Here is a 19,112-nt window from a genome sequence, read left to right as displayed (position 1 = left end):
TGTAGTAAAATTAATCTTGTCTATACAACAAAAACACAATGTATTCTCTCCATTCATTTTCCCATGTTCTTCTTTCCATTTGCCTGTCAACTTGAAGCAGATAGAGCATGTGCTCAAGGTATGAATGTATAATAGTAGGATACTCTTAGACCAGTCACTGGATTGTAGTACGGGCCTAAATAGGCCCATACTATAATAATAGGCCCATACTATAAGTAATAATAAGCCAGAATAAATTCATTCCAGTCCAGTAAAAAATAAAACAAATAACTCTTCCTATTAAAAACATTGAACACAATAAAATATGAAAAATGTTAAAATAAATTACCTTTTATTGACAGAATCTTCTAAGTGACCAGCCAAATCAGATGATTCCCTAGGTTTTTTTCCAGTTTGAGCTGAAATTATAAAAGATTTTCATATATCATGGCATTTAGAAAATACCTTCTATAAAATATTTTACAGTGTAAAATAACAATAGAAAGCTTCCAGTATAGTGCTTGATCTGTACTAGCTACCCAAGTTAAGAATTTCTTAAGTGAACAAGATAGAACTGGAAACAACTGCAGCCAAGGATCTATTTGGCTCAGGCAAATCAAACATAAAACTGGCCTTGGAGATTTTTGTGGAAGAAAGACATTCTCAAATTTTCAAATCTCTCTAACACGTAAGTCATTATTAGCCAGTAGGAAGCCTCAGATGGTTAAACACTGTTGGTAAATGGGGAGGTTGGGTAGCACAGGTCAAACAGATCTTGCCACCTAGCAGGAAGGAAGTGTCTAGGGTTGAACTCTTCCAAATATGCCTGGTGGACACTTCAATATTTCCCTACTTTCTTTGAAGTGCTCCCAGACACATATGATGTGAGCAGTAAATTCAACTTTTCTCTTGTCCTGAAGTAGTTTGTATTCTAGTGCAGTGCTTCCCAACATTTTCCACATCATGGCAAACATACTAATTAATATTCTTTTATACAGTACACTGAGGACAAACACTTGAGTATTCTTGTAGCCAGACTGACATAAGGCCAACCCTTGCATTCTTGAAGGCTGAAGGATTAGTATTTCAGCATAACAGGTTACCAAAGAAGCTCTATTCTAGAGAAAGGAAATAGTCAACAAACAAGCAAATAAACAAACACAAAAATACATAAAATAATTTCAACCACTTGTAAGTATTATAAAAACATATACCCATGGTACTTCACCTATGGTGGCTATAGAGGCTTCTCTCAGGAGGGCATATTTGAGTTGAAGTCTGAGAAAGAAGAGGCAGCCAGGTGAAAAGCTGGGCAAACAGACTACTAGACAGAGGAAACAGCAAGTGTAAAGGTTTCAGTGTGAAATCAGCTTGGAATGGTAAAGGAGCTGAAGGCCAATGTTGTTGGAGTGTAGTGAATGAGGGGGAGAGTGGAGTAAGATGAGACAGGTAGCAGGAGCCAAATTATAGAGAGCCACATAAGCCATACCAAAAACTTAAGACAGTATTCTGATTATAATAGAGGTGATTTAGAAGGTATTAAGCAGAATAAGAAAGTAGTTCGATTTATGCTTCAGGAAGATCACTCTCTGTGCTCTGCTCTGAGCTCTGCTGGCTTCACAGAATGAGTCTGGAAGTTTCCGTTTCTACTTTTCTGGAACAGCTTGAACAGAAGATGTATTTACTCTTCTTTAAATGTCTGGTAGAATTCCCCTGGGAAGCTATCTGGCCCAGGACTCTTGTTTGTTGGGAGATTTTTGGTAACCGATTCAATTTCTTCACTGATTATGTCTGTTCAAATTTTCTATTTCTTCCCATTTGAGTTTGGGTAGAGTGTGTGTGTCTAGGAGTTTGTCCATTTCTTACAGATTGTCCAGTTTGTTGGCATATGATTTTTCACAGTATTCTCTTATAATTGTATGAATTCCTGTGGTGGTGGTTGTGATCTCTCCTCTTTCATTTCTGATTTTATTTATTTGGGTCCTTTTTCTTTTATTTTTGAGAAGTCTGGCTAGGGGTTTATCCATTTTGTTTAGTCTTTTAAAAAAATCAACTCTTAGATTCATTGATCTGTTCTACTGGGGTTTTTTTTTTTTTGGATTCTATATTTTTTTGTTTCTGCTCTAATCTTTATTATTTCTCTTCTTCTGCTGGGTTTGGGGTTTCTTTGTTTCTGCCTTTCTAGTTCTTTTAGGTGTGAGATTTGGTTATGTATTTGGGACCTTTCTTGCTTCTGGAAAATACAATGTATTTTCTTCTTAGGACTGCCTTTGCTGCATCCTAAAGGGTTTAATGCCATGTTTTCATTTTCATTTGCTTCCATGTATTTTTAAATTTCTTCTTTAATTTCCTGGTTGACCCATTCATTCATTAGTAGGATGTTCTTTAACCTCCATGTTTTTGGGGCTTTCCAAATTTCTTCTTATGGTTGATTTCAAGTTTCATAGCTTTGTGATCTGAAAATATGCATAGTATAATCTCAATCTTTCTGTAACTGTTGAAAGCTGTTTTGTGACCCAGTATGTGATCTATTTTAGAGACTGTTCCATGTACACTTGAGAAGAATGTGTATTCTGCTGCTTTAGGATGAAAATTTCTGAATATATCTGTAAGTCCATCTGGTCCAATGGGTCATTCAAAGACGTTATTTCCTTATTGATTTTCTGCCTAGATGATCTGTCCATTGTTGTAAAAGTGGACTATTAAAGTCCCCTACAACCATGGTATTGTTATCTATAAATTTATTTATGTTTGTGATTAATTGATTTATATATTTGGGTTCTCTCACATTGGGAGCATAAACATTTAAAACTGTTAGCTCTTCTTGATGGATAGACCCCTTAATTATGATATAGTGCCTTTCTTCATCCCTTGTTACGATCTTTGGTTTAAAATCTAGGTTGCCTGATACAAGTATAGCTACTCCACCTTTCTTCTGATGTCCATTAGCCTGATCTATGGTTCTCAATCCCCTCACTTTCAATCTACAATTGTCATCTAGTCTAAAATGAGTCTCTTGTAGGCAGCATAAAGATGGCTCTTGCTTTTTTTTATCCATTCTGATACTCTATCTTTTGATTGGGGCATTTAGTCCATTTACATCAAAGTGATTATTGAAAGATATGGATTTAGTGTCATTGTGTTATCTGTAGATTTCTTGCTTGTGGTGATGTCTCTGGTCCTTTGTAGTCTTTGCTGCTTTCCACTTACTGGGTCCCCCTTAGAATCTCCTGCAGGGCTGGTTTAGTGGTCATGAACTCCTTTAATTTTTGTCTGGGAAAACCTTTATCTCTCCTTCTATTCTGAACAACAGCCTTGCTGGATAAAGAACTCTTGGCTGTATATTTTTCCAATTCAGCACTTTGAATATTTCCTGCCACTCCCTTCTGGCCTGCCAAATTTCAGTGGATAGGTTTGCTACTACCCTTATATATCTACCCTTGTAGGTTAATGCCCGTTTGTCCCTAACTGCTTTCAGAATTCTCTTTGTATTTTGCCAGTTTCACTATGGTATGTCATGGTGTTGACCTGTTTTTGTTGACTTTGGAGGGAGTTCTTTGTGCCTCTTGGACTTGGATGCCTGTTTCCTCAGCTATAATTTGTTCAAATAAACCTCCTGCCCCTTTCTCTCCCTCTTTTTCTTCTGGAACTCCTATGATAAGGATACTATTCATTTCATTGACTCCCTTAGGTCTCTAATTCTCCCCTCATGGTCTAATAATTTCCTTTCCCTCTTTTTTTTCAGCTTCATCACTTTCCATAATTTTATCTTCCGATTCTCTCTTCTGCTCTTCCGTCCTTTCTGTCACTGCATCTACTTTATTTTGCATCTCAGTTATAGCATGTTTTAATTCATCGTGACTAGTTCTTAGGCTTTTGATCTATGAAGCACTAGATTCTCTGCTGTCTTCTACACTTTTTTCAAGCCTGGCTATTAGTTTTATGACTATTATCTTTTTCATATATATTTTTTATATCTGTTTTGAGCAATTCTCTGGATGTCATTTCTCCCTGGAATTTCTTTTGAGGAGAATTCTTCCGTTCTGTCATTTTGGCTAGGTTTCTGTCTTTTACGTGTGTTAAATGCTTGTTATGTGTCCTGCACCTGTGAGAACTACTGTATTATAAAGGGGTCATACACTGCCCAGGGCCTGGCACTTCAGGAAGTGTTTTTGTAGTGTATTGCGTGCACTCTGTTGGCTGCTCTATCCCACTGGTCAGTCTTCTACAAAGCTGCTTCTTACTTATAGTGGCAGATTGTTTAGACCTTCCACCAGACGTGCTTTGATTTGTTCATTGAAGTAACCCAGGAAGAAAGGAAAGGGCCGGGGACCCGATCCCATACAAAGAGAAAAATGAAAGGGGTGAAGAAAAGACCAAGCAGAGAGAATCAAAGAAACTATAAGGCTTAATCCAGAGAGAGAGAGAAAGGAAAATAAAGGAAATAGAGAAAAGGTGTGAAAAGAATAGAGTAACAATGCCTGATTACACAGACAAGCAAAGCACAGAAAGAAAGAATATATATTTTATATATAAAATAAGAATTGACCAAAAATCAAATCAGAAACTTTGAGACTGATTCCAAAGGGGGGAAAAAAGAAAAGGGTAAAAAGAAAAAGAAGAGAAAAAAGAAGAGAAAGAAAGAAAAAAGAAAAAAAAGGAGCAACAGTCTAACACACAAAACCACAGGACAGTTATCTGTTGGTGCCTGGGACTGGTGGTTGTGCTGGTCTGGAGGAGAGGCCATCTGGTTCCCTCTTTGTCAGTCTCACTTGACTAGATAAACAGTTGCCAGGCTCAGAGGGGTGGGGTTTGGTGTAAGTGGGTCCCGCCTCCACTGGGGGCTGCTGTGCTGCTCCCTGAAGCCCCACCCTGTTGGTGATGGGGAGAAAAATAGCGACACCCCAATCTCTCCTCCCCAACCAGGGGGATTGCCCTGCTCCACAGTCTCCCATGCCTCCTAGCACTCAGCTGGGATTCAAAACCCCATGTTTTAAAGGATCCCACACTGCACAGACCCAGTTCTGGAGTAGCACCAATCTGCCCTGTAGATGTGGCAGGTGCCTGCAGGGTCTTTTGTCCTTGGGGGGGCAATATACACTCTTCCCCCAGTGCTCAAGGGAGGGCACTGTCCTCTCCCTATGCACCCCTGAGGTCGCTCCCGTGCCCTGGGGCTATCTCTCCTCTCTCCTCCCAAGGCATGCTCACACCGCTACAGCAGCTTCAGTCTGGAGAAAGCCACGCACTTTTGAAAACTCCGATCTTCAGCTCCTAAGGCTGTTTGCAAAGTAGAGACTGGCACCGATTATATTTCTCGTTCCCCAGTCCCTGGTCCCGAGAGATTTTTCTCTTGTTCCAACACAATACCGCAATCCACAGTTTCTCTCTCTCTCTCTCCCTTTTGTCTCTCCACAGAAGGGGATCCCTGCCCTCCATGCCCACTCTGTTTTATCTCCCCCAATTCACATACAGGTACCTCTGTCCCGCCAAGCTGTCACCCTCCACCTCTGGAGATTTTTCTGTCACTCCGAGGATAGATTTCCTGGGTGTTCCAAGTGTTCTGACCTTAATACAGCTAGGTTTGAGGGACAAGGGAAATCCTGGTCCCCCTACTTCTCTGCCATCTTCCTCCTCAGATTATTCTAGATTATTATTAAATAATTTTCTTTCAGATCACTTCAGATATAATAGATTATTTTGGAGTTTTTGACTTTTGCAGTGTTAATCTTTTGCTTTCTTTTTAACTTAACTTTATTGAAGTATGATTTGCATACAATTAAATGCATGCATTTTACATGTATAGTTTGATGAATTCTGATAAATATATATATATACTTATATAAGCATCAACAAAATTGAGACTTTGACTATTTCTATTATTTAAAGATAGTTTTCCTATGCCCTTTTGCAGCAAGTTCATTCAATTTGTTCTGTTCTCTTTTTCAAACACATTGTTTATCTCGGTGTTGGATACCTCAATATACTATCTTGTCTGATCCAGTCATAATTCTGTCCCTTCACGTTGCATTCTATGTGATTTTCCTAAACTTGCTCTTCAGATCTTTGATTTGGTTTACTCCAATGTTTATTCTACTCTTCACAACTTTTAATATAATTTTAGGTTCTGCATTATCATTACTCATTACCTTAAAAATATTTTTATCTCTGAGGCGCCTGGGTGGCCCATTCGGTTATGTGCCTGACTTATAACTGATTTTGGCTCAGGTCATAATCTCAAGGTATGTGCACTGACAGCTCAGAGCCTGCTTGGGACTCTCTGTCTCTCCCTGCTCCTCCTCCACTATCTCTCTCTCTCTCTCTCTCTCTCTCTGTCTCTCAAAATAAATAAATAAACTTAAAAAATATTTTTAGCTCTCACAGCATCATTTCATTTTTGACATGTATCTTTTATATCTTCAAATCTTATTTCACAGAATCCCTTATGTTCTTTAATCTCTTAAACATATAAAAATATTATTTTCTAAATTTACTGTTTCATGGGGTACAATTTCTGTCAGAACGTGACCATAGCTATCTTTAAATTATCTCCTTTATTTGCTATGTGATATTTAATAAGCCCCACGTTCTTGTTTTTCCTACTCACCTTTGAATTCGGACACTTAAATCCAGGTTTGATCCTAGTCCAAATATAAAAGAAGTAAATTTCTTTGGCTACTCTCCCTGCTTATCTGGATACTGTTAAATTCTCCCCTTAGAAACTGACAGGCAAATTCACATGTTGTTACCTTGTAAGTTCAGGCATTCAGCTGCCTGAGCTGCCTGGTGAGGGAGCCGGAGCCCTGAAACATTATGGGGAAATTTGTTCCTGTGCACTGTATGTTTTGTGAAACCTCTTCATGACTCTAATGAGGTGGTGATGGTGATGGGTGATCTGGTGAAGTGCCACTTGGGTTAGAGTCCTTTACCTCTCTCTTGGGGTAAGCAATTCAGTTTGAGGAGACATTTAGTCAAAGAAAGGCCTCAAAGTTCTTAGAGTGTTTTATGGGATCATATATTTTTTTCTTTACATAATTGTCTTTGTGGCTATTATTCACACTTGCAAAGATGGTTCCTAGGAAATTGCATCTTGTCTCTTCTGTTGTCAACTCCCCTTTCAAGACCTTGCTCCTCCAAGTTAGGAGGTTTTCCCCCCTGAGTCCATATGAAGCAATACTAGGAAGCCAAAGAAAGAAAGGGCTAAGTATGGTCATCACATTTCTTTAAAAACACTGCTAACACAGACTTGGACTGCTATTGACTTGCAGTGAGGAAAGGGATCCCAAAAGGGAGGAATTTCCATCTTTCTGTGACCCATCATTAGTAACACACCCCTTTTCTTTGAGTATTTGGGTGGTGGGGCTAGGGAGTGGTATTAAAAGAAGAATTTTCAGAATATCTTCTACTGGCTTTTTAAATACTCTTCTTTCTCTTAGGAAATGGAATTGTGAATCAACTTCTGGAATCTTCTTTCAAACTACTTCATGTTGTAATATGTAGTAGATTTCCTTTCAGTTTGAGATAAAATGTCTTAGTTTCAATTTAATGAATTTTTCTTGTCTATTTTTCTTATTTTTGTTATTCATTTTGGCCAGGATAAATTTGTATTTATGTTGCCAACTTTCCCAGAAGTCTTAATTTGGGACTTTGATAAAAGAACTGTAATTTTTCTTCTGTAGAGAGACTCAAGAAATTTTATAAAGGGAAATTTGCTTTGCTGAAAGAGTAGAACAGTCTGCCCCGCTGTTAGGAAATACTTCAGAGGCGACTTATGTGGTAAACAGAGGATTGCCTACTTAATAGTCCCCTTTCTCCCTTTTATGCTGACAGAGCTCTGATTTTATTTATCTTTCTCCAAACAACCATATCTTCCACAGGAGGCTGGGCTCCTTCCTCACCCAAGGGAGTGAATCTTTAAATGATCTAAGCCTGTGCTTTTAAAAATGTGAGCTATAACCCATCAATTTAGACACTAAATTAATATAGCATACTTTGACCAACATTTTAAAAAACAAAATAGAACAGCATACAGTGTATTACTTGTGTCCTTAGTAACAGCTGTACAAAACACTAAAATACTGCAATCAAAATTCAACTAACAGAGAAAAAGACAATTAGGACACCATGAAGCTAAATCTTCTGCTCACTCTATATATCATAAAATATATGTGAAATAGTTTATATACAATATATATATATGTATACACCATGTTTAAAGCTGGAAAAACTTACCTAAGCTGATAATGATTTGTTGGTTAAAATATGGGTGCATTAAGCTATTCTAGTAAGGAGACACCAGGGAAGGTCTGCTGGAGGGCTTTGAGGAGAATTTTCCTCATTTTTACAAAGGAACCAAAGAGCTTTTCTCTTTTTCAGTGTATGTTGTTAGCCATACAAGTTATCTTGAATAGCAATCACCATGTTGTACAGCAAAACTAGGAGGACAGGCTACTTACGAAGAAACTTGAGAAAAGACAGAGGGACCAGGTATATCTCATCAAGACTCTGAATTAACCATGCCTGGAACTGCCTTACTGATAGACTTCTTATTTGAGATATAAACATCTTTATTGTTTAAACAATATATAGTCAGATTTTATTTTAATTAAAGCTGTATGTCTCCTAAATATTAAAGATGAGTAAGAATCTATCAGGTGGAAAAGTCAGTTCTGAGTTATAGAGGCCAGAATGAATCATATTACACTGTATTTGGAACAGACTGTTCACAGTGACTAGAATCAGTAAGGAGAAAGAGACAAAATAGAAGGCTAGAAAAATCTTGTATACCATAATAAGCAATCCAAATTTTACCATTTTTGTAATAGATATCATTCAGTTATTAAGTAGGGAAATAATGTGGTGATAAGATAAGATATGATATTCTTTAAAGATTTTCTTAATGCTTTTAAAAGTTAGATACAGTTAATTTTCAGCAATTTCAATATAAACACACAATGTGTATACCTGCAAATAAAGCAGAGTCTTTTTCCTTCTTATAAGCCTTAGATTGAATCGTGGGTATAGGAGAAATGGTTGTAGAACCTAATGTTCTTCCATGCTCTTGTTTATTCTGTGAATAAGATCATGAAAAGGCTTAGAATTTTTTTTTTTACCTGAACATTAGGAAAACTGGAAAACTATCTCAGAAATTATTTCTCTCTATGTATATTGATAAATAATTTAAATCTGATTATTCACACTTGGAATATATAATTATAATAACTAACAGCTGCATAGTTCTTTAAATTATTTTAAATGTCAATTTATATTTGAGAGAGAGACAGACAGAGTCCGCATGAGGGAGGGGCAAAGAGAGGAAGACACAGAATCTGAAGCAGCCTCCAAACTCCAGTTGTCAGCAAAGAGCCCGACACAGGGCTTGAGCTCATGGACCACAAGATCATGACCTGAGCCAAAGTCAGATGCTTAACCTACTGAGCCACTCAGGCACCCCCCCACCCTCATCTAGTTCTTTAAATACTTCCAAATATAGTATTTATTTAATCCTCAAAAACAAAACCCTATAAGATGGATGTCAGTACCACTTTATGAGGAAGAAACAAATCTACAGAAATTTAAAACTTGGACTATGGTCACGCTTTTTACTAAATTCTATTTTCTTTGCCTCTAAAGCTTAGCTATTATACTCATATAAAATTTATTTCTCCAAATGCAGGGAAAATCTAAAATTCAAATACTGAGGGGGGAAAAAAGCCCTCTTAGTTTAAAAAGAAACTTGACTCATTCATTGAGTAGATATAGCAGAATACCTCTGAGTAGAATAAGAGAACTGGAAAAAAGATCCAACTTTTCCCAGGTTAGGGTCTCAGATTGGCTCTAATGTGGAGAGAGACTTTGGTGAATCCATTATGTCACTAGAAAGATTATTGATGCTTTTATTTTAGCAATTAACTTAGTCGGGTTCAAAATACAAACTGTCTCTGGAGCAGCAGCTCACATTTAAGTCCACTTGTTTTATCCTTAGCTGGGCTGCTTGCAGTCTCCCTAAACATGCATGGTTCAGGGGGCAATGAGATACTTGGATAGGGTTTATACATGGAAGATGGGGCTGCCATCTTTGACTTTCTTCTTTCTATTACTCTCCACTCACTTTCCAGAAGCTTGGGTTGCCCTGAACATTGCTCTCTAGTTCTCCTGGCCAGGAAAAACATGTTTCCTATCGGAGGTTTCGATGCCCCATGCAGTGCCAGCTTCATCTACCCTTCAAGCTAAAAGTCATAAAAATAGCCCCGTGTAAGTAAGTTATTCCAAGTTTCTATGCTTTTTGTTGTCACATGCTTTTGGTTACTTACTCTCTAGGGTCTTCAGATAATATGTGTGTGCGTGTGTGTGTGTGTGTGTGTGTGTGTGTGTGTGTGTGTTTTCTGATATCTTGTCTAGAGTTTACATTTATTGTCTGAGACAGGGTGGGTGTAATAGGGTTTACTCAGCCATACTGAATCATATTTCTCCAGAGTTTTTACTACCTCTATTGTCTTTTCCTATTGCATTGTTCAATACTTCCTAAACATCTATAAATAATAGTGGCAATAAGGGTCACTCTTGCCATGCCATAGACTAGTGTATTGTCATTAATTATGAAGTTGGCTATTTTAAGGTATAATTTTTAAAATTTTGCTGGGGGTGCCTGGGTGGCTCAGTCAGTTAAGCATCCAACTCTTGGTTTGGGCTTGGGTCATGATCTCACAGTTCATGAGTTCAAGCCCTGCATCAGGCTCCAAGCTGCCAGTGCAGAGCCTGCTTGGGATTCTCTTTCCCCCTCTCTGCCCCTTGCCAACCTTGCTCTCTCTCTCTCTCAAAATAAGTAAATAAACTTTAAATTTTTTAAAAACAAAATTACGTTGATATTCTTTATCATACAGCAAGTATTTTTTGTAGTTTTATCAATGATGGCTGTTGAATTTATCAATTATATTTAAAATCTTGCAGGTATTAAAATAACTACATTTTTTCTGATGAAATTCCAGGCATAGAGCTGGCAGATATTTAGGGTGAGGATGAAAACAAAAGTTGTAAAGAGACAGGTTAACTGCAATTCTTTGGACTTTCTGAACCAACTGCCACCTCTCCCATTTCCCAGTTACCCTCTCCTACATACAGTTATAGAAAATTGTATTTAATTAATCTCAGGCTAAAATAAGTGCCCTTCTCTTAATAAACTTACTGCTAATGTTTGGTTCTCTGGAGTGAAACTCTCTTCATGCTAGCATTTGGAAGAAAGGCTACCAGTCAAATTACCTGCTCCCTGCCCTCTTATGCTAAAGTAAAGCTAGCTGGTTGAGAACTCTGATGTATACACAGAACAGCTGACTCTCCACTCTGGAGAGATACTTATTTATAAAATTAATGACAGTTTCATAGAAAAATTAACTTATATCTTTACTCTTAAATATGAACAAATGAAGATTTATTAGGTATGATAAAAATCAGTAACTTCAAAAATATCTATCATGTTAAACAAAAGGAATACTGACACCAGAAAAAAAAAAAAAGAGATAATTCAAGAAACAGAAAATAAGTTAAAAGAAATGAACTCTAACATCCTCAGAAAATGTTGAGAACACATGTAACAGGAGTCTGCAAAAAGAAAAACAACAACAACTAAGGACAGGAAAGAAACTTAAAATATCATTACTGAACCAAAATGCAATCAAAGGACTAGAATAAAAGGTAAATTTTCAGAAACAAAAAATAGAGAATAGCAATATAGAGAATCAACCCAAGAAATCTAATATCTGACCATTAAAGAACACAGAAAATAGTGGAAAGAAATTGGAAAAGAAATAACAGAGATATTTTTTAAGATCTAAAGAAAGACATTTGCTTTAGGGTGGGGTCCACAGAACACTGAACAGAATGAATTGAAGTAAAATTACCACCCTTCGGCATATCCTCAAGACATGTGAAAACAATATTGATAAAGAGAAGATCCTAAAAGTTCCAAGGGGAAAAATAAAATAAAATCAACTTACAAAAGACTGAGAACCTTTCATTAACAATACTGAATGGCATAAGACAGTTTAGCAATGTCATCAAAGTTTAGGGAAAAAAATGAAATTAACATATAATTGTACTCAGCTAAATTATCAATCATATAATGGGAAAAATAAATATACACCCAGACATCTATGAACCACTTCTAGGGATGTTCCTTGAAGACATATTATAGGAAAATAAAGGTGAAATCCCAGAAGAAATAACAAAACATGGAGTACTAAAATCTGGCAACTAAACCAGGAATGGAATGACCCAGTGAGTGACAACTGCAGAACAGGCTTAAAATAGGTCAAATTTAGAACAAAAAGTCACTGGGATCCTTGAACAATTCCTCCAAGAAGATTAGAATAGATTCTACTCAATAGAATAGATTCTACTCAATAATGAGTAAGAAAGCTTGACTATATTCACATATAATGATAAAACTGTATATTTCTTTTTTAGAGACTGCATATCTTACAGGCATAGAGCATGTATCAGACTGTTAGGTTCTTCCTAGCTCTGCCATTTATAATTTGATCTCGGCCAAATTACTTATATCTTCTTTGTACCTCTTTTTTCTTATCTATAAAATATGAATAAAAATAGTACTTCCTTGGGTTGTTAGGGATGTAAATTTATATATATACATATATATGTATATTTATACTACAAAAGTACTGTAAGTACTATATAGATGTTTGCTATTATTATCATCCTCCCACAAGAAAAAAAAAAGGCAAATTGAATCTTCAGAAAAAACCACAAAAGTGTATACATGACAGTAAAGGTTTCAATATGAGGCAAACTAACACATGGCATTATTTTTGAGTAACTGGTGGAGAATAAGAAAGCATTCTGCTTGTACATTTTACCCATTGAGAAGAATTGAAATCCTACAACATTACTTTGTTGCACATTCATTACAATGAATATTTAGTGTGATCATAACATAGATACTATTTATAGCCTTGAGTTTTAGAATTAACCTATAGACAAAACATGAGGGCTTAATCAGAGTTGCAAGACTGAATATAATCATTGACGTCAACAATGCAAAAGTAAAGATATACCTGACTTGGGGAAGAAGGTGTGAAGGAGAATGGGAGAAAAGGATAGGGCTGCTAAGTTCTTCATTTTACTAACAGGGGAATCAGGAGGTAGTGCTTAAAGTTAATATAAAAGAAAAAATATTTAGATATGTTATTTATAGGTACAAAAGTTAACAACTGAGGAAACAAAAAAGTAACTATCAAAGATCCAGAAGAAAAAAAACAGGGGGAGAGATGAAATATACAGCAGTATAAATAAGCTAATTCAAATATATTTTACTGACTATACAATATTAAACGTTGAAAAGCAAAAAAGTAGTAGTAGAAGCTCATTCTTTAAAATTACGGAGTTAATCATAAAGGGAATTAAACCCCCCCCAAAAGTTAAGTATGGCTCCCTTTGAAAAGAGGAAATTAGAACAAGAAGAATGGGATGGAAGTGCTTTGTATCCTTATTAGACTTTCTGAATTATTTAATTTTTAAAAAATTCATATGTATATTTTAACTTATTTTTTAAAAATTAAAATGTTGCATATTTTATATAAGATACTAGTAAATTTATTATTATGAGTAAACTTGTGATGCTACAATATGTATTTCTTGAAAGGTATTTATTTAACATGAACCTAAATAAAAGATGTAGTTGAGGATAATACTAATTATCTGGACAGTGGATCCTGTAAATTTTCTTAAAAATTATAAAAGGGGAATATGCAACAAAAATTATAATGTCATTAATTATGGTCCAAAGTATGTATTTCTTCATGCTTCCTTTTCCATATTAGCAGTAATCAGGGTTAATAATAAATTAATATCTAAGAGACTCTCTTAAATGACTTTCCTTTGCTGATTCTCTGGTTAACTTCTCTCCCTAGTTTCCTAGATAAAACCTAATGAACAATAGCCAAGGCATGCTCAGTGTTCAAGGCTAGTCAACTACTTTTCTGGATGCCCATGAACCTCTCTGCTCAAAAGGTTAGCAAGAGTCAATATTGTTGTCAAATCACTATGTTGTACACCTAAAACTAATGTAACGTATGTTATACTTCAATACTACAATTATGCTGCAATTTAAAAAAAGAATCAATACTGCTGGTCCCAAGCTTGTTTATAGTAATTGTGACTGTAATTATATAAATAACTATAGTATGCTAAAAAGAAATGGTCTTGGCTATACCTCAAAAGATTACAAATGGATGCATATTTTCATATTTTAAATTAAAATAAAATATTTAATTCATGCATGTATTTTTTTATGATGTCCTGTTTTAACTAACTTTATGATAACTGTTAGTCCTTATCATATTCAAGGAATTTCTGCTATATGGACTGTCAAGCAAATAATATATTATTTTCTGTATTATCCTTTCACATAAAGTTTTACATAATATCAAAAATGAAATCACTTTAAAATTTTACACTTTGAATCCTAAAATAAATGTGAATTTGGGATTCATAGAAGTATATACAAAATTGTTAGTGCTAATCTGAATTTCTACAAAGTAATTGTTAGGTACACAAATTAAACCTACCTCAGCTGTATCCTTAAGATAAAGAAAAGGTCTAAAAGATCTTGAATTCAGATTTTCTTTCATTGGCTCTAAAGAAAGAAATCGAAACATAAATGATATTTCTATACTATTAGGCTACTTCTAATTTAACTATCAATAAAATATTTTTTCTACTTCTAGTCAACTTTAGAAACGTAATTTGATAAACTTAGGTGCTTATATATGCATTACATTTTCAGAGCTAAATATATTCTAGAGTAATTTGCTTTAAAAGCCAATTCTATTAGGGGCGCCTGGGTGGCTCAGTAGGTTAAGCGTCCAACTTCGGCTCAGGTCATGATCTCACAGTTAATGAGTTTGAGCCCCGCGTCAGGCTCTGTGCTGACAGCTCAGAGCCTAGAGCCTGCTTCGGATTCTGTGTCTCCCTCTTTCTCTGCCCCTCCCCCACTCATTCTCTGCCTCTCAAAAATAAAGATATGTAATAAAAAAAATTTTTTTTAAAAAGCTAATTCCATTAACAGAATTTATAACTTTTGATTATTAACTCCTGACTACTTATCAGAAACTATGGAGGTCAGAACTATGACCTCAGAACACACAACAAAGTGGTATGTTCTTGGAAAAAAATGGATTTCTAAACAAAATGGAATCATAATTAAAGGAATCTTTTCATTAATTCCTTTGAAAAGAGAAATATTCCCCTCAACCTGAACCCCATCTCAGCTCTAATTATTTATTAACCTGGGTTATCCTTTAATGGATTTTCTTAAGGTAGGTATGGTGTTAGGTCAAGCATACAGACTTTGGATTTAGATAGCCTGGGACCAAAGCCTACTTTTTTGTCTGTAAGTCATATACCCTTACATAAGTTATTTAACTTCCATGAGCCTTAGTTTTCTGATCTGTTAAGGGGAAATAATAGTACTATCTTAGAGGAATGCTGTGAGGAGGAAATGAAATAATAGATGTAACTAATTTAATAGTATCTGGCATTCATTCAGTCAACAGTTATTTATTTATTTTTAATTTTTTTAATGTTTATTCATTTTTGAGTGACAGAGAGAGAGTGTGAGTGGGGGAGGATCAGAGAGAGGGAGACAGAATCCAAAGCTCGAAGCTGTCAGCACAGAGCCCAACACGGGGCTCAAACTCACAAACTGTGAGATCATGATCTGAGCTGAAGTTGGACACTTAACCGACTAAGCCACTCAGGCACCCCAACAGTTACTTACTGATCACCTACTACATGCCAGCACTGGTGTTAGACACTGTAATTGTGATTCCTGTGCCCAGTGATACATACATTTTAGTGGGTAATACAGATAATAAACAAGTGAGACAAAGAAGTGAATAATTATAAATTAAGATACCTGCTGTGACAGAAATAGATTTTGGTGAGGGAGAACAACAGAGTGAGGTATATTTTAGATAGGTTCATTGCTATGGAGTGAATCTATTCCCCCCAAAATTTATATGTTGAAGCACTAATCCTCAATGTGATGATATCTGGAGGTGAGGCCTTTGGGACGTACTTAAGTTTATATGAGGTAATGAAAGTGAAGACCCCTATGATGGGATCAATGTCCTTATAAGAAAAAACATGACAGAGAGAATCTCTCTCTCCACCATGTAAGGAATCAGGCAAGAGGACAGCTGTCTGCAAACCAGGAAGAGGGCTCTAACCAGAACCTGACCATACTAGCACCCTGATCTCAGACTTCCAGCCTCCAGAACTGTGATAAATAAATATTTGTTGTTTAAACCACTCAACCTATAGTAGTTTGTTATAGCAGCCTGAACTCACTAATAGAGAAATTGGCACTGAGAAGTGAGGTGCTGCTATAACAAATAACTAAAAATGGGGAAGTGGCTTTGGAACTGGGAAATGGCTAGAGGCTAGAAGAGCTTTGAGATGCATAGGAGAAAAACCCAGTATTTCCATGAAGGGAATTTAAAGGAGATTCTGGTGTGAGTTCTCTAAGATTCTTTTACCTTCTTAAAGAATACATAAAGGGGCACCTGGGTGGCTCAGTCGGTTGAGCGTCTGACTTCAGCTCAGGTCATGATCTCACGGTTTGTGAGTTTGAGCCCCGTGTCGGGCTCTGTGCTGACAGCTCAGAGCCTGGAGCCTGCTTTGAGTTCTATGTCTCCCTCTCTCTCTCTACCCCTCCCTGCCCCTGCTCACACTCTGCTTTCTCTCTCTCTCAAAAATAAATAAACATTAAAAATTTTTTTAAAAAGAATACATAATCAAGTACAGAAATGTTGGTAGATCTATGGATGGTAAAAGCCATTCTCAATGAGGTCTCATAGAAATTAGGCACATATTATTGAACAATGAAGAAAAGGTTATCCTTGTTATAAAGTGACAAGGAACTTGGCTGAACTGTGTTTGTGTTCTACTGTTTTGGGAAAGGTAGAACTTGTGAGCAATGAAACTGGATATTTAGCTCAAATTTCTAAGCAAGCATTGAAGGAGTGGCTTGGTTCCTCCTGACTGCTTGTAGTAAAATTCAAAAAGAGAAAAACAAATTGGAAGACTGAACTGTTAAGCAAAAATAAATCAGAACTTAAGGATTTGTAAATTTTTCAGCCTGTCCACATTACAAAAAATAAGAAAATTTTCAGCATGTCCATGTTTGAAAAAGAACACTAAGAGTGTGGTAGAATGACTATTTGATAAGGAGATTGGTATGGGTGTGAATCACACACCTAAATAGATATCCCAACAGTGACACTGCCAGTTTGAACTGAAGGGGATGGAGATGAGACAAAAATGAATGAAATCTGTTGGACTTCTTGGGTTTTACAGGATAGGACCACAGAGCTATTCACTGCAAATATGTGCTATTCTTCAAGACAGGGAAAGAATGACCCTGAAGGCAATTCAAAAATCATCAGAGCTGCCTCCTCAGTTTCAAATGGGGTTACTAATGTCTCAGTTTCAACAGGCCAAAGAGCCTCCACTCAACACCTTTGGGGTAGGGCATCCCAGAGTCTTGGAGTCATGACCCCTACCTGGCATGCTATAGAGGCAGGACCTCTGCCCCAGTGGTTCCAGAAGAATATGCAGCCAGAGAGAATTATTCTTGAGTCTTAAAATCTTAGGAAGTTTACCTTGCTAAATTTTAGACTTGCTCAGGACCTATCACCCCCTGTTTCCTTTTATTTCTCCATTTTGGAATGAGAATGCCTATCCTGTGCCTGTCTGACCTTTGCATTTTGCAAGCACATATACTGTTTGGTTCTAGAGGTTCACAGGTAGAGAGGAAATTTGCATCAGGCTGAATCATTCCTTGAGTCTCACCTATATCTGATTTAGATACTATTTAAATAAGACTTTGGATTTTAACAATAACATAAAAGTCAGACATCGGTAAAATAATTTAAGTGTTCCAAAATTCTTTTATTGTCCAGAATGAGGATAATAATAGATTTTGAAAGGTTACATGTTGTAATTTCTAGAGTGATCATTTAAAGAATAGAAATAGAGTACATAACTTCCAAATTGATAAAGGGGAAAAGTGAAACTTAAAAAAACTCAATTCTAGAGAAAACATGAGAGGACATAAAAAGAAGTATAAAATCAACAGGGCAAATGAAAGAACAAAAAAATAAAATGGCAAAATTAAATCCAAAGATATTAGTAATTGCATTAAGTATAAATGGACTAAATGCTCCATTTCAAAGACAAAGAGTATGATAGTAGATTTTTAATTTAATAGTATGATGTTTATGAGAGATAAATATAGATTACAATGTTACAAGAAGGTAATAAAATGATGGAAAAAGATATACCATGCAATGGTACCCAAAAGAAAGCTGGGCAACTACAGCAATATTAAATAGTAAGACAATTACTTTATAATGAAAAAGGGTTCAATTCACTAGAAACATAATTTGAAATATTTATGTAACTGATAACATGGCCTAAACTATATTAAAAATCTATAAAGCAAAATTTGACACTGCTTAAAATTTCAACAGTAGAATAGATAAGTTGGGATATACGGTTGATCCCTGAATAACATAGGTTTGAACTGCATGAATCCACTTACATATGGATTCTTTTGATAGTAAAATACTGTAAATGTATTTTCTCATCCTTTTGTTTCTCTTAATAACATTTTTCTTTAGCTTACTTCATTATAATAATATAGTATATAATACATATAAATACAAAATATGTGTTTATGTTATTGTAATGGTTTCTGGTCAACAACAGGCTAATAGCTGTTAAGTTTAGGGGAATCACAAGTTATATGTGGATTTTTGACTGTGCACTAGAGTCAGTGCCCCTAACCACCCTGTTGTTTAAGAATCAGGTGTACAGTATTTTATTTTATTATTATTATTTTTTATTATATGAAATTTATTGTCAAATTAGTTTCCATACAACACCCAGTGCTCATCCCAAAAGGTGTACAGGATTTTAATGATGGAGAAAATAAATTAAGAAGAGAGACTGAGGAGTAAAATAGCAGGAAAACAAGAGATATGGGTTCCCAAACCCCTAAGAGGAAAATCTTAAGAAGGAAGGAATGATTGACCTACTATACTTGTTATTAAAATGTG

General features: G+C 35.8%; 1 protein-coding gene across 2 annotated transcripts in view; it reads right to left on the bottom strand.

Annotated features, from left to right (window-relative positions):
* Nucleotides 1-19,112, bottom strand: part of CC1H1orf141 (chromosome C1 C1orf141 homolog) — a 65,724-nt gene that overhangs the window by 7,903 nt on the left and 38,709 nt on the right. For both annotated transcript variants that reach the window (XM_060626228.3, XM_060626227.3), the window contains exons 5-7: nucleotides 14,559-14,626; nucleotides 8,941-9,046; nucleotides 329-398 (exon numbers count right to left, since the gene is read on the bottom strand). In XM_060626228.3, coding sequence (XP_060482211.2) covers nucleotides 329-398; nucleotides 8,941-9,046; nucleotides 14,559-14,626 — 244 coding nt within the window. The remainder of the gene's footprint in view (nucleotides 1-328; nucleotides 399-8,940; nucleotides 9,047-14,558; nucleotides 14,627-19,112) is intronic.

The sequence above is a fragment of the Panthera onca genome, chromosome C1 (assembly GCF_046562875.1).
Source record: "Panthera onca isolate mPanOnc1 chromosome C1, mPanOnc1 haplotype 2, whole genome shotgun sequence".
Lineage (NCBI taxonomy): Eukaryota > Metazoa > Chordata > Mammalia > Carnivora > Felidae > Panthera > Panthera onca.
This window is presented reverse-complemented; position numbering and strand designations above follow the sequence as displayed.